We start from the raw sequence: 15,583 nt of genomic DNA, 5'->3' as shown, positions 1-15,583 counted from the left end.
TTTTATTCTCTGATTTTATTCTGAAAAGTTTTTCAACTTCACACTATCATTAATATATCACCTGTAACTTCCTGCAGCCTGTGTGTGTGTGTGTGTGTGTGTGTGTGTGTGTGTGTGTGTGTGTGTGTGTGTGTGTGTGTGTGTCTATGCCTTCATCAGTGGATGTGTTGTACTGTCTTGAATTGTGGACTCAACTGTCAAATCAGTCCAACTTCAGGATGGATCCAAAGCTGACAAAGCTAGCTAAGCTAGGCTAACAGTTCAGCCTCCCTGCTTCCAGTGTTTGTGCTAAGCTAGGCTAACAGTTCAGCCTCCCTGCTTCCAGTGTTTGTGCTAAGCTAGGCTAACAGTTCAGCCTCCCTGCTTCCAGTGTTTGTGCTAAGCTAGGCTAACAGTTCAGTTTCCCTGCTTCCAGTCATTGTGCTAAGCTAGGCTAACAGTTCAGTTCCCCTGCTTCCAGTCATTGTGCTAAGCTAGGCTAACAGTTCAGTTCCCCCGCTTCCAGTGTTTATGCTAAGCTAGGCTAACCATGTCCTGGGCCTGTCTCAGTGCTGGAGATGAAACTGAAGACGGAGAACAAGATTTCACTGAATGTCACTGTGTTTCTTTTAATAATAAACATAATAAAACAAAAATAAAGCTTTGAAGTGTTGTGTTGTAATTATGATTAATTAATGACTGAATAAATGGACATGAAACACATGTTGATCTGATTCAGTGTGATTTCACTTCCTCAGGATATCGTTATCTCTGACGTCCAGAAATCCACTTTTTAATAATAAACTTTTTGGATTGTTTTATGTGTGTTTAGTTATATTGTTGTTTTAGAGATTGTGTTGTTGTTGTGGTGTTGCTCCACCTGACAACACAAACAGCAGTTACATATATTTTTAAAAATCACTGATGAATCTGATCTGGACTGGTGTAAATAATAATTATGACATTATTATACAATTACATAATTGAGTTAATTGAGTTTCTACATTTCTATTTTTTTCTTTTTCTGTTCCTGTAATATAGTAGTCCCACTATATTTTTTTCTGAATATTTACCAGTATTTGTTCATTTAATTGTGTTAGCTTACTATTTATCTGTCCACATCAGCTCATATGTATTTATTATGTTTATGATTAGTTGTCACCTCTAGTCGTCTGTATTCTAGTTGAATTTTGTAAAATAGTATTTGCTTGTGTTTATGGCAGAATTACAAGGATGAAAAAGGTTGTTTTGGTATCAGCTGTTGAACCCAATAAAGTTGATGATCTTTATTTTTATTTATTCTTTGTAAATCTAATTTCTCTTCACAGGTTGATTTCACGTACACGGATGTTTCTGATTTCTTCAAGTGGAGCAACAACATGACTATATGATGAATAAAGGCTTATTAACGTCAGGAGAGAGGCTCGGTCACTAGTTTCTGTCTTTATATCTCAACCTTTAAGGCCTTTATGTGAGAGCTCTGTAAATGTGAGATGGGTCAAAATATTAGGAACACCAGGCAGAGCGGGAGCTGCTCTCCAGAAGCTGTGGCGGCTCTTAAAAGAGCCTTTGGTTGTTCCGGGTCCGGGTCTGACGGGTCCGCTTCACTTCTTGGCCTTCTTGGCGGCGGGCTTCTTGGCGGGAGTTTTCTTGGCCTGCGGCTTCTTGGCGGCCTTCGGCTTGTTGGCGGCCGCCTTCTTGGGGCTCTTCTTGACCACCTTCTTGGCGGGTTTCTTGGCGGGGCTCTTCTTCGGGGACTTCTTGGCCGCCACCTTCTTGGCCGCGGCGGGCTTCTTGGCTTTAGCCGCGGGCTTCTTGGCTTTAGCCGCGGGCTTCTTGGCTTTAGCGGCGGGCTTCTTGGGGACCACCTTCTTGGCCGGTTTGGCGGCTTGGGGCTCCTTCTTGGCGAGCTTGAAGGAGCCGGCCGCCCCGGTGCCTCTGGTCTGGGTCAGGGTCCCGGCGGCCACCAGCTTGATGACGGCGGTGTTGACGCGCTTGTTGGCCTTGGTGACGTCGACGCCTTTGGCGGCCAGAGCTTTCTTGAGCGCCGCCAGCGACGTCCCCTTGCGCTCCTTGGACTCGGCCACGGCGCCGACGATCAGCTTCGGGAGGCTGGGTCCGTCCTTCTTGGGCCGGGGGGCGCTCTTCTTCTTCGGGGCCTTGGCCGGGGCCTTGGCCGGGGCGGCTGCCGGAGCTTCCTCTGCCATGTCTGAGCGTGAGTCTGCGGAGTCTCGGTGACGGTGTCCGGGCTCAGCGCAGGAGGCGGGACTTATAAAGGCCATGAGAACCGTGGAGAGTGAAGCTGCCGGCCGCTCCGCCGCCGCGCTCCAACATGGCGACACTTGTGTTTTCTCCTCCTCGGTTTGTCCCTCAAAGTGTCTCTGGATGAAGGCTGCTGGACGCGGCTGCTGCCGCGGCGAGGAGGACGCTTCCTGCCCGTCGGCCGGAGCTCCTGTCCGGGGACCGGGGCTCTGGAGTTCCCCTGCGGGAGGCTTCTCTCCGCTCTCACACTCGCTCGCTTTGTGCAGCTCGCTGCTGCTTCTCTCCACATTTCGCCTCCAAAAGCGACTAAAAGCGACGAGTTTGATCCGTGTCGGTGGAGATCCAGGCAGCAGAGACATGTGGGGACCGAGTGGGGCGGGAAACCCCGGAGCTCGGAGCCGTAATCAGCTGCAATCACCGCGGTTCTCCTGGCGGTAAACACACGGGCGCTGAGTCCTGGTGGCTCTGCGGGAACAGAGCTCCGAGTCCGGCCACTGTCAGACAAACATGGGCTGGATGAAAACAGCGTCTCGGTGAAGTTATTTTCAGAATCCAGATCATAAAGAGTTTTCATTCTGCAGCAGTGAAGGGACATGAGGCGGTGTCACTCTGGATCAGAACCGAGTCTGTTCCCACCACACGGTCTATGGTTCCCACTGAAACCGGAAACGCTTCTCTCAGGCCCAGGTCACGTGATTTCGACAAATTACTTCTACACTGTATAAATTTACTCTGATATACATTTATGTGTACATGTACACAAGCAGACATAAAACGGTATCTTCATCTTACTGTCGAGTCTGAACCAGAATCAGGTTTATTGTCAGGAAGGTTTTCACACGAGAGGAATCTTCCTTCAGAACAATGAACACAGAAGAAGAAAAATATATATAAAAAACAAAGCAGAGCAGATATCAAATGTGAAATATATTATTTAAAAATAAAAATATGCATAATTTGCAAAATAAAAAACAAGAATATGTGAGAAATGTGCAATTGAGGGGGGGTGGGGTGTCGGTGGGGTGTCGGTGGGGTGGGGTGGGGGTCTCCAGCCTGGTCGATGAGGATCATCGGAAAAATGTGTGAATGTCTTTGTATTAAACTCTGCAGCACAAACTAAAAGTACTGGTGGAGTTTAATTACCAGGTGGCAAATGAATGTTTACTTTATTTTTGAATGGTTTGAGACACCCGGGTGTAATGTTAACAGTATCTACACAAACTGATCATTTCAGGGGCTTAAATGAAACTTATCACAATAAAGGTTAGAGCTGCTCAGGCCTGTGACTGAGGATCCATCAGTAAACATGAGAAGTGACCTGGTGGAGTCTGAATGTCACCGCTGCATCAGGGGATATTCAGTAGACTTATTTTATTTACCACTCAAAACGTTTCTCAGTGTAGTTCACACAGTTTACGGCTCAGTATCTTGTTCTGACAGGAGAAGAAGCAGAGACAGGAGCAGCCAGGGAACATGGTGAAGCATCTGAGACATTAAATGATCGATTTTACAGATTAATAACCAAGAAGCGGGAACAGAATAAACCAGACAGGCTGTGATCCTCTCTGTCCCTGACGAATATAAAATATATTATATAAAACAGGTCTGAGGGACCAGTGTGTCGATGCCGTAAAGCGGCTCCAGCTGCTGTGAAGCGTCGTGGAGGTGCAGTGAAGCAGAATAACTAAGATCCGCGCTGTTTCCTGAGAACAATGAGGACTGATGGAGAAGCGGCTGTGGGTCAGAGGCTTGGCGGGAAGTGAGCTCTCAGAGCGGGTGTGTGGCCCTGAAAAGGGCCTTTGTGTCTCTACAGTAAGCGGCAGGTTTACTTGGAGCTGGTGTACTTGGTGACGGCCTTGGTGCCCTCGGACACGGCGTGCTTGGCCAGCTCCCCGGGCAGCAGCAGGCGCACGGCGGTCTGGATCTCCCTGGAGGTGATGGTGGAGCGCTTGTTGTACTGAGCCAGGCGGGAGGACTCCCCGGCGATCCGCTCGAAGATGTCGCTGACGAAGGAGTTCATGATCAGCATGGCCTTGGAGGAGATACCGGTGTCGGGGTGGACCTGCTTCAGCACCTTGTACACGTAGATGGCGTAGCTCTCCCTGCGGGTCTTCCTCTTCTTCTTGCCGGTCTTGGACACGGACTTGGACACGGCCTTCTTGGAGCCCTTCTTCGGCGCTTTCACGGGGTCAGGCATGCTTCCTTCTCGTTTGTCTTGAGACTGATGCCCCGTCTCTGCGGGAGCGCGAATAAATGTCCCTCTATGCAAATACAAGTGCGCGGTTGCTCACACGCGATTGGCTGGTTTGTCTTCCGCATGTATGTAGGACTGCGCATGCGTTGGAAACTTGAATTAGCGGTTATTCTGGTCAATGCGTGTTTGATTCAGTCGGTTTCTCAGAGTCAGAGTCAGTTTTACTGCCGAGTTTCCACATACAAGGACTTTGTGCTGGTGTTTGGTGAAAAACAGTGACATAAAAAAGACTTAGAGTAAAATTAAAGGTAGAATTACAAGTCAAAAATTTAAATAAAATTAAGACAAAATATTTACAACAAAGATGTGGGATATTTACAATAATAATAAAGATGTGGGGAATGTAGAAAATATATGAATATATTCAGTGTGAGTATTTACACTGTGCAATGTAAGGGGGGGGGGGGGGGGGGGGGGGGGACATGTAGATGAGGCGCCTCTGTGTCTGAGTCTCAGTGGGTCAGGATCCGATTTAGTCTCCACAGTTCCACAGAGTCACTAGACTACATTATTTATTATTTTTATTCATCACATTATATATTAGACTTTTATTTTGGGTGCAAAGAGCTGGAATCTGCTGTTTGTTAGAGCAAATGTTTCAATATATTTATTCAACTGTAATCAGTTCAAATAAGATATAAACTAAGCACAAAAAGTAGGAAATTAGTGTTTGGAAGATTATTTCTTTGTTGTAACAATGCTTCTTAGCAATGAATCTTATACCGTTGGAAAGCCTGTTTATTTCCCTTTTAAATGGCGCCACATTTGTGAGGAACATGCATTTTAGGGATGAGCAGCGGAGCTGAGTGTGTGGGTTGCGCCCATGAAAGATTTGCAAACAGTTTTTTTTTTTTTTTTGCTGTTGCTATTGACTCTTGTTTATCAGAGACTACCTCCAGAACTTAGGAGTGGAGAGGATGGAACAGGCCGCCAGCAGTCCTGACCTCAGCCCCATCGAACACTTGTGGGATCAGCTTGGATGTGCTGTTCGTGCCAGAGTGACCAACACAACCACGTCGGCTGACTTGCGACAAATGCTGAGGCTCCTGTTTGTTAAATGAATAAATTGTTAAATTGCCAATATGTCTCATCCAATCCACCAAAAACACCAAACAAGAGTCGGCAGAGAAGATTTGGCAAATCTTTCATTGGCCCAACCGACATACTCAGATCTACTGCTCATCACACAAATGCATGTTCCTCACAAATGTGGCGCCATTTAAAAGGGAAATAAACTTTCCAATGGTATAAGATTTATTGCCAAGAAGCAGTGTTACAACAAAGAAATAATCTACCAAACACTAATTTCCTTACTTTTTGTGCTTAGTTTAGATGAAACAGATCAGACAGAAGTTTATAGATCTATGATTATAACCTCAGATTCTGATCCAGGAACATGATTTTGGTGATTTTTCAGTTGAAAAAGCATTGATGTTAAAGCTGAGTGTAAATTTTCAGATGTCTATTTTATATTTGAAAATCTTGCTCAGTGGCATCAATGAATAAATGAGTAAATTTCTAGTAACTGAAATCCTGCAGCTCATATTCAAACGCTCACTTTTAAACTACATTTAGTTCAGTTTTTAAATGTTAAAGTAATTTCAATATGACATGACAGTGAGACCAGAACAGAACCGGAGAAATTATTCTTCATAGATCAGAGTCTTGTGTGTGTAAAGCTTCATATTTTTTTTTACTGACAGTGATGAATGTATAATAAATGTTTCAGTGCAGAGGAACCGATCTGACAGTGTTCAAAGATTTTAATCTGAGTTGAGGATGAAGCCTCCATGTGTAATATCTGAATGTCAGAGATCTGTCTCTGTCCTCACACATCGTAACACTGGATTACTGGAAAACCTTTAGTCCACGCCTCCATGTGGACGTCTACGTTCTGGCTCCACATCTCTAAACAGCTAAAATAATTATTTACAGCTGCGTCTAGACAAAAAGGAACATTTTACTTCAGTTTCTGTAAATACATTATTGATTGTGTATCAGAACTGATATGAGAAATAACTTCATTTTGTTTTTCTTACAGGGAAGAAGCTTTCTGCTGATGTCTGCTGGTTGGACAGGACAGTCTTCTTCATGTCACCTGGAGTCTACAGAGCATCTTTGAATGAAGCTGAATGAATGTGGTTCAAACTAAATACAACCTGACATCTGCTGTAACAGAGGCCAGATGTTAGCTGCTTCCAGCTGTGCTGCTTCCAGCTGTGGCTGCTGCTTCACTGAAAAGTCATTTCACAACAACTGAAAAAAATCTACTCTAATGGATCTATATCTATGTCTCTGACCATTATATCAAAAACAATCATTATGAGGATACAACTCTACAAACTCTACAACAGGAAGTTGTGACAGTGGGAGGTCTCCCTGTTTTAGAAAGTCTCTGGTGTCAGCGTGGGACAAACCCACCAGTAACATAATTAATAACAATTAATAATTTCAGCTAAATTATTATTATTATGACTCATTTATCTGCATAGACAATTAAACCAATCAGATTATATTTAGATATCAACAACAAACCAAAGTTAATCCAGAGTTTCAACTTCAGTTTTTGTGACTGTGAAGAAAAAAAGCTGCTTTCTTCCATCTTTCTGTCAGTGTTTTTTTTTTTTTTTTTTTACTAAGAAGACTAGAATATGGTACAATAGTTTAATTTATATAAATTAAGTTAAAACAGAATGTGACTGGTTGTGAAGGTTGAAGGTAAAATTCATGGAAATAATACAGGAGTTTATTTGGAGCTCCCGCGTTTTATTTGAAGAAGAAGAAGAAGAAGAAGAAGAAGAAGAAGAAGCAATAGAAGAAGCAGCAGCAGTAGCAGCAGAAGAAGAAGCAGCAGCAGCAGCAGAAGAAGAAGAAGCGGTAGCAGCAATAGAAGAAGAAGAAGCAGCAGCAGCAGCAGCAGCAGCAGCAGCAGCAGCAGCAGAAGAAGAAGAAGCAGAAGCAGCAGAAGAAGAAGCAGCAGAAGAAGAAGAAGAAGCAGCAGCAGAAGAAGAAGAAGCAGCAGCAGCAGCAGAAGAAGAAGAAGCAGCAGAAGCAGCAGAAGAAGAAGCAGCAGCAGCAGCAGCAGCAGCAGCAGCAGAAGAAGAAGCAGCAGCAGCAGCAGCAGAAGAATAAGCAGCAGCAGAAGAAGAAGAAGCAGCAGCAGCAGCAGCAGCAGCAGCAGCAGCAGCAGAAGAAGAAGAAGAAGAAGAAGAGCTTTGTTTTGACCAGACGCTCATTGTTCCGCTCAGTCTGACCAATCAGCGAGCAGCTCGTCTGTATATAAACTCGGGTTTCTCTGTTTGAACTCTTATCTTTAGTTTTGGTCGAAGCTCAAACCGGGAAACATGTCTGGACGCGGTAAGGGTGCCGGTAAGGCCAGAGCCAAGGCGAAGAGCCGCTCCTCCCGGGCCGGGCTCCAGTTCCCGGTGGGCCGCGTCCACAGGCTGCTGAGGAAGGGGAACTACGCGGCTCGGGTGGGGGCCGGAGCCCCGGTGTACCTGGCGGCGGTGCTGGAGTACCTGACCGCCGAGATCCTGGAGCTGGCCGGGAACGCCGCCCGCGACAACAAGAAGACCCGGATCATCCCCCGGCACCTGCAGCTGGCGGTCCGCAACGACGAGGAGCTGAACAAGCTGCTGGGCGGAGTGACCATCGCTCAGGGCGGCGTGCTGCCCAACATCCAGGCGGTGCTGCTGCCCAAGAAGACCGAGAAGCCCGCCAAGAAGTAGCCGCCCGGGAGCAGATCCAACACCACACAACGGTTCTTTTCAGAGCCACACAACTGTCTAAGAAGCGGCTCCTCCGGTGTCATATCATCCGTTTCTTGTTCCTCACCTTTCACCTACTGCACCTTCCCCAACACTCACCCGGGAACCGGCTCCGGCTCCGGGCTGAACAGGCGGCAGAGCCGGAGCTTTTCCTGGTGTAAGTCCAGTCTTATCCCTTTGTCAGGGTTTTATTGGTGCTTCCTGTTTTATATGAGCTGCAGGTCTGTTCCTTGTTCTCTGCTCTAAAGGAATAACGAGTGGAAACATTCATTCACAAAAACTGATGAAGTTCCCTGCTTTTACTTCTAATATGACATGATCCATAAACCAGGTTAACTGAGCCTTACAATGTGATATTCTGATAAAATCTTCTGTATGTTTCTGTCAGTACAACAGTTAATGTCCCTCCACACGTGGATCAGTAACAGTTCAGACTGTTGTCACCTTTTAATGATTCAGGACTGAACTGATTTCAGTTTGGCAGGAAGAGATCATATAATAATTATAATAATAATAGAGTTCAGAACCAGTTTTATTGCCGGGTATGTTTCCACATACATGTGCAAACAGTGACAGAGTTTCCTGTTTCTCAGAATCAGTTTTACTGCAGAGTAAGATAAATATACAAAGATGTGGGATATTTGCACTAATGATAAAGACATGGGGAAACGTGGTGCAAAACATACAGGAAATATAAATATAATCTGTATAATGTTTACACTGGGCATGTAACGGGAATGAGCAGGAGCTCTATAGGGGGCGGGGGGGCTCATATATGATAATATAATAAAGAGGAGTTGTCTCTCCGGTTGTGTGTGTGGCTCTGAAAAGAGCCGTTGTGTTGTGACCCGGGCCGGGTCGCTCTACGCCCTCTCCCCCCGGATGCGTCGGGCCAGCTGGATGTCTTTGGGCATGATGGTGACCCTCTTGGCGTGGATGGCGCACAGGTTGGTGTCCTCGAACAGGCCGACCAGGTAGGCCTCGCTGGCCTCCTGCAGGGCCATGACGGCGGAGCTCTGGAAGCGCAGGTCGGTCTTGAAGTCCTGGGCGATCTCCCGGACCAGGCGCTGGAAGGGCAGCTTGCGGATCAGCAGCTCGGTGGACTTCTGGTAGCGGCGGATCTCCCTGAGGGCCACGGTACCGGGCCTGTAGCGGTGAGGCTTCTTCACGCCGCCGGTGGCCGGGGCGCTCTTGCGGGCAGCCTTGGTGGCCAGCTGCTTCCTGGGAGCCTTTCCTCCGGTGGACTTACGGGCGGTCTGCTTGGTTCTGGCCATGGCAGCGAGTCGGTGAGTTCAGCGACAGTCTGGAGGCTGTGTGTCCGCCAGCAGCGGCTTTATACCGGGGCTGCCGAGGCGAGGCCACCGCTGATTGGTCCAGGAGGGAGCAGCGCGGGCTGCAGCTCATCAGCTATTGGACAAGGAGGATTTAAAGTGAACCAATCAGGAAGCGCGGCTGCTAACGGCCTCTGAAGAGCAGAAGAAGAAAAGAGAAACAACAACAACAACAACAACAACGTTCAGATGTTTTTATGACTTGAATCAATGATGTAAAGAATTGTTGTAAATTTACGGTGGATTTACAACAGTATAAAACTGTGTTTCCTAATAATTGTAAAATACTGTTTAAATGTTCATTTAAACTGAATTATATATTTACTTATTTATATATTTTGTACATTTTCTATATTTTTTTGCACTAAATTCCCCACATTTTTATTATTATTGTAAATATTCCACCTCTTTGTTGTAAATATTTTATTTTTAACTTTAATTTTACTTTAAGTTTATTTATGTTACTGTTTTGCACCAAACACCAGCACAAATTCCTTGTACATGGAAACATATAAACAGTAAAACTGACTCTGATTCTGATATTGTCATATTAGCTTAGCATCACTGTGTTTGGCTAACATACAGTACTTTGCTGTTCCTAAATGCAACAAACACTTAAGCTGAAAATACGTGTTTGTAGTCAAAGACAGTTTGTCACAGAACTTTCCGAAAGTTTATAAGTTTGTTGTTCCGTATCAACCCGAGCTCATTTTTTTGCTTGTTTTACGGGCGCTCGTCGTTGGTGACTGAGGATACCGACCAAACTCTGCAGTCGTCCTATCTCACTGGTCCGTCCAGCTTTCTTGTACTGAGAACATGTAATTAACTACAGCAATATTATTATGTGTACCCCCCCCCCCCAAAAAAAAAAAAAAAACAGGCATTCATAGGAATTAAATGCAAAAGTACCATGCTGTAAAATTATATTTAAGGCCAGTTGTTCTACTGTCATGTATTCCAATATACAGTTATATACTGGTAAATACATTACAGTACACACACCGTGAAATAGCAGTAAAATCACTAGTGTTTCACTGTTATTTTACATTACAATTCTTTAAAGTGAATATTCATTATCACACAACTAGTTCTCATTTGTATTTAATTTTCACACAGATTTTCATCATGATGCTCAAATGTGATGATTTCAAATCAAATCACTGCACAGTTTTAATGAATTAATTTGTTTATCTATAGAAAAGCAGTTCATCAGGTCAGTCCTGTAGTGAGTCCTTCATGTTCACTTTGTTGTGTTTCGGATGTGTTTAAGTTCTCGTGGTGTAGAAACACATGGTGAATGTATCACTGGAAGGAAAAAGTCATTATTTTTACAACAAAACATTATATTTTTAAGTCTTATTTCATGGTCAGCTGCTGCTGCTGAACCATTTCATTTCAAAATCGAATCGATATCTGATGAAATATCGTCCTAACAAAGCAACATGAGGTCAGACCTGTACAAACACTTATATTTATGGCTTTGACATCATGAGGAAAAGATGCAGCAACAGTTTAGAAAAAGTTCTTCAACACCAGGAAACTAACTGGCACAAAGCTTGGTGGGCCCCACTGAGATTGTACATTTTATTTATTTACATATATATTTATTTTATTTACACTTATAGATACTGATTACAGATGTACTTTCTGTGAGACTTAACAAGAAAACATTCGTCCTGTAGTTGCTCATTGTCTCATCATCACAAACAGTAATAACCACCTCCCTCACTCAGGCTGTTTCTGACACTGCTCATTGTTCTGCTGTTGTTCACCTGTGTTGTGTTGCACACAGGTGTTGCTTTTACTGATGTGATCAAAATAATAGGAACAGCAGCTGCTCTTCAGCTCCACAGCTGTGATTGAGTCCAGATGTTGAGCAGATACTATCATGATAAAAGCACCAGCTGGTCAGAGGGACACTTCATTATTATTATTATTATTATAATTATAATTATCTGATGTGAACTGGTCTCTGGTCAGTCACTAATGCTGCAACAGTCAAGTCAAAACCAGAATCAAATGTTTCTGATTTCTTCAAGTGGAGCAACAACATGACTATATGATGAATAAAGGCTTATTAACGTCAGGAGAGAGGCTCGGTCACTAGTTTCTGTCTTTATATCTCAACCTTTAAGGCCTTTATGTGAGAGCTCTGTAAATGTGAGATGGGTCAAAATATTAGGAACACCAGGCAGAGCGGGAGCTGCTCTCCAGAAGCTGTGGCGGCTCTTAAAAGAGCCTTTGGTTGTTCCGGGTCCGGGTCTGACGGGTCCGCTTCACTTCTTGGCCTTCTTGGCGGCGGGCTTCTTGGCGGGAGTTTTCTTGGCCTGCGGCTTCTTGGCGGCCTTCGGCTTGTTGGCGGCCGCCTTCTTGGGGCTCTTCTTGACCACCTTCTTGGCGGGTTTCTTGGCGGGGCTCTTCTTCGGGGACTTCTTGGCCGCCACCTTCTTGGCCGCGGCGGGCTTCTTGGCTTTAGCCGCGGGCTTCTTGGCTTTAGCCGCGGGCTTCTTGGCTTTAGCGGCGGGCTTCTTGGGGACCACCTTCTTGGCCGGTTTGGCGGCTTGGGGCTCCTTCTTGGCGAGCTTGAAGGAGCCGGCCGCCCCGGTGCCTCTGGTCTGGGTCAGGGTCCCGGCGGCCACCAGCTTGATGACGGCGGTGTTGACGCGCTTGTTGGCCTTGGTGACGTCGACGCCTTTGGCGGCCAGAGCTTTCTTGAGCGCCGCCAGCGACGTCCCCTTGCGCTCCTTGGACTCGGCCACGGCGCCGACGATCAGCTTCGGGAGGCTGGGTCCGTCCTTCTTGGGCCGGGGGGCGCTCTTCTTCTTCGGGGCCTTGGCCGGGGCCTTGGCCGGGGCGGCTGCCGGAGCTTCCTCTGCCATGTCTGAGCGTGAGTCTGCGGAGTCTCGGTGACGGTGTCCGGGCTCAGCGCAGGAGGCGGGACTTATAAAGGCCATGAGAACCGTGGAGAGTGAAGCTGCCGGCCGCTCCGCCGCCGCGCTCCAACATGGCGACACTTGTGTTTTCTCCTCCTCGGTTTGTCCCTCAAAGTGTCTCTGGATGAAGGCTGCTGGACGCGGCTGCTGCCGCGGCGAGGAGGACGCTTCCTGCCCGTCGGCCGGAGCTCCTGTCCGGGGACCGGGGCTCTGGAGTTCCCCTGCGGGAGGCTGCTCTCCGCTCTCACACTCGCTCGCTTTGTGCAGCTCGCTGCTGCTTCTCTCCACATTTCGCCTCCAAAAGCGACTAAAAGCGACGAGTTTGATCCGTGTCGGTGGAGATCCAGGCAGCAGAGACGTGTGGGGACCGAGTGCGGCGGGAAACCCCGGAGCTCGGAGCCGTAATCAGCTGCAATCACCGCGGTTCTCCTGGCGGTAAACACACGGGCGCTGCCGGTGACGGAGCCGCTCAGGCGGCCTCCTGCCTCAGGCCGGTCCGCTGGGGGAGACTCTCCGTGTCCGACTCCTGGAGTCAGGGGCCGGACACGGTGGACAGGTGTGTGACAGGTGTGTGACAGGTGTGTGACAGGTGTGTGTCTCTGCCTGTAATCAGCTGCAGGTTGTGTAAAGATGCTCTGTGACGTGATAAATCAGACCCGTCCATTCACACACACCTCACTACGTCACTCACATGATCTGGAGCTGATCCTCACACCTGAGTAAAACCTGCTCCGCTTCACAACATTTCAGATTTAATTTCACCTCCACATGAAGACAGATATAAACTCATTAAACTGGACTGATTTCACACGAACAGACTCATAAAGTGGCCATTTGATTCACTGGTTATAAAGCAGGTCTAGGTTCTATATTAATACTGTGAAAGTATCAAATCCTCAGTCCACAGAGAAATGCACACAGCCTGTATTCAGACACTGAGCCTTAAAACCAGCCGTCAGGACTTCTGGAACTTTGTGATGTCACAACAGAGCAGTCACAGAGAGGCTCAGATCCTCTCCTCTGATTGGCTGACTGACCTGTTCTTACTAGAGCTCCAGAGAGAAGCCTGAGAGAGGAGATGTAAAACTACACTGAGATGGTTTTTGGTTCTTAAACCACAGATATATCTTCTGATGGTGATCGACACTCAGATAAACACCGAGGCTCAAAGATTACTACCTAGCGGCACAATAAGACCACTGCTGCTCTGGTGCAATAAAGACTACTTCGCAAAATGGAAAGATGTTGAGTTATCACTGTCAGACAGGCCTATACAGAGCCTTTTAGGAAGCCCAGTGGCGGCTAAACAACATGATATCCAGTGGGTTAGATTCTCTATAGAAACCTGGTTTGGCCTGGTGAAACAACTTAAAGGACTCAATGGACAAGAAAAGGACTCTCCACATTAGGTCTATTCATTGAAAACCAGGAATTTATGACTTCAAGACCATATCTGATAAATACGGCCTTGCTCGGCAGGATTTCTATAGGTACTATATAATTCTATAAGGACTTATATAATATATCAGGTATTACCAAAATGTTTATCAAAGCCTATAATACAAAACTGTCCAGAAAGATCACTGGCAAACTATATAGACATATAGCTGAATTAAGAGGTCATTCAACAAACTATATTAAATGGGAAAAAGAGCTGGGAATCGTAATCACTTCTGAAGACTGGACAAATGTAACTAACACACAAATCACTACTACAGCCTCACAACTGCGGAGGGATTTTTTATATCCAATTCTTCATAACACCAAAGCAGAAGTCTAAACAGACAGGACTACAACCAACATTTTATCAGTGAAGTCTTGCAGCATAATTTTAATTTCACTTGTTTATCATTCTACCAATATGGACACAGAATTACCAAAAAAAGACAGATACCTCCTACAAATCTTCATGGCCGCCAGCAGAAAAGCCATAACAAGAAGATGGCTCAACACAGAACCTCCCACGGTTAATCAGCCAAAATGAAGGAATGTATGACATACGACCTACTACCCCACTGTTCTCTCATGTTTTGTTCCTGTGAGTGTTCGTGTGTGTGCGGCTGTGTATGGATGTGTATGATTATTTAGACATATATAGACATATACTGTTGTTCTTCTCTCCTTTTCTGTTGTTTCTTTTGTGTCTATACGGGCAGTGCGTGGCTCGCATTTGTATCACTCAGCCACATCATATTGTACCCATACCTACTTTTGTTCATTACACCGATGCTGCCCAAGTTTTGTACAAAAAAAAACATGAAAAAATAAAGTTAAAAAAAAAACACAGATAAAACACAGAAGTTAAAATATGGAGCTTTAAGTATTAACAAACCCATTAATATAAAGTGTTCATAATATAATTCTTCACTTTTGATGGTCCTGAGTGTCACAGAGGAGGCGGCACTGAAGGTGGGTAACGTTTGGATTAAATCCTCATCAAAAAATCTCTTGAAACAGCCGAGTGTTTATCGGGGATGTACCACGAGCCTCGGTCAGGGGGATTTGGTGTTTGGGCCAGTCCAGGTATTTTTTAAATGGACTGAGGAGCTGAACATCATCTGCTCGTTTAACTCACACATCAACAATCAGTACATCCCATAGTGGTCCTGTTCACACCTGCTTTAAAACCGTCTCCACCTGTGAGCAGATCCCGCTTCCCTTTTGGCCAATCAGACGGAGGGTCCGGCGCACCTCTGTATGTGTCTACACTTTTCTTAAAGGAGCAGTCCAACATTTTAGTGACGAGCTCTGCAGAGATGACGCAGGTGGAGTCAGGTGAAAACATCATCATTATGAAACTGTGACGGGCCTGATTAGACCGTCTGAATGCCAGCCTTCACTGAGGACATTAATACTGTTTGCTTGAGTTCGGTTCTGTGGATTTGTTTGCAGTTTTTTGTTCATTTGTGCAATAAAAGTGTTTGATTAAAATATTAAAAGGAAGAACTGTTTTGTAACAGAATAAATGCACAAAATTAGGCAATTATAAGGCTTCTCATAAACACTGAACATGAAAGGGTTTAACACAAACCTTTAATTTTTGCAAAGTTATGGTAA

General features: G+C 45.6%; 5 protein-coding genes across 5 annotated transcripts; 1 reads left to right on the top strand and 4 right to left on the bottom strand.

The window, feature by feature from the left end:
* Positions 1 to 588: 588 nt before the first annotated feature.
* On the bottom strand, positions 589 to 2,948 carry LOC139637688 (histone H1-like). The gene has a single exon (XM_071506561.1). It carries the CDS (start codon positions 2,598 to 2,600, stop codon positions 1,584 to 1,586), a length of 1,017 nt encoding a protein of 338 aa, XP_071362662.1. The 5' UTR covers positions 2,601 to 2,948; the 3' UTR covers positions 589 to 1,583.
* Positions 589 to 13,974, bottom strand: LOC139637689 (histone H1-like). The gene is made up of 2 exons (XM_071506562.1): positions 11,590 to 13,974; positions 589 to 1,332 (listed from the first exon to the last, which is right to left on the bottom strand). Exon 1 carries the CDS (start codon positions 12,545 to 12,547, stop codon positions 11,870 to 11,872), a length of 678 nt encoding a protein of 225 aa, XP_071362663.1. The 5' UTR covers positions 12,548 to 13,974; the 3' UTR covers positions 589 to 1,332; positions 11,590 to 11,869.
* LOC139637692 (histone H2B 1/2-like) lies at positions 3,382 to 4,479 on the bottom strand. Its single transcript, XM_071506566.1, has one exon. It carries the CDS (start codon positions 4,436 to 4,438, stop codon positions 4,067 to 4,069), a length of 372 nt encoding a protein of 123 aa, XP_071362667.1. The 5' UTR covers positions 4,439 to 4,479; the 3' UTR covers positions 3,382 to 4,066.
* Positions 7,631 to 8,275, top strand: LOC139637691 (late histone H2A.L3). Its single transcript, XM_071506565.1, has one exon. The coding sequence runs from the start codon at positions 7,840 to 7,842 to the stop codon at positions 8,221 to 8,223; it is 384 nt and encodes a 127-aa protein (XP_071362666.1). The 5' UTR covers positions 7,631 to 7,839; the 3' UTR covers positions 8,224 to 8,275.
* On the bottom strand, positions 9,071 to 9,581 carry LOC139637690 (histone H3). Its single transcript, XM_071506564.1, has one exon. The coding sequence runs from the start codon at positions 9,534 to 9,536 to the stop codon at positions 9,126 to 9,128; it is 411 nt and encodes a 136-aa protein (XP_071362665.1). The 5' UTR covers positions 9,537 to 9,581; the 3' UTR covers positions 9,071 to 9,125.
* Positions 13,975 to 15,583: the final 1,609 nt, after the last annotated feature.

This window comes from Trachinotus anak, unplaced genomic scaffold, assembly GCF_046630095.1.
Source record: "Trachinotus anak isolate AG129_WGS33_773 ecotype Australia unplaced genomic scaffold, CSIRO_AGI_Tana_v1 ptg000020l, whole genome shotgun sequence".
Taxonomy (NCBI): domain Eukaryota; kingdom Metazoa; phylum Chordata; class Actinopteri; order Carangiformes; family Carangidae; genus Trachinotus; species Trachinotus anak.
Note: the sequence above shows the minus strand (reverse complement) of the source record. Positions and strands in the feature narration are given on the sequence as shown.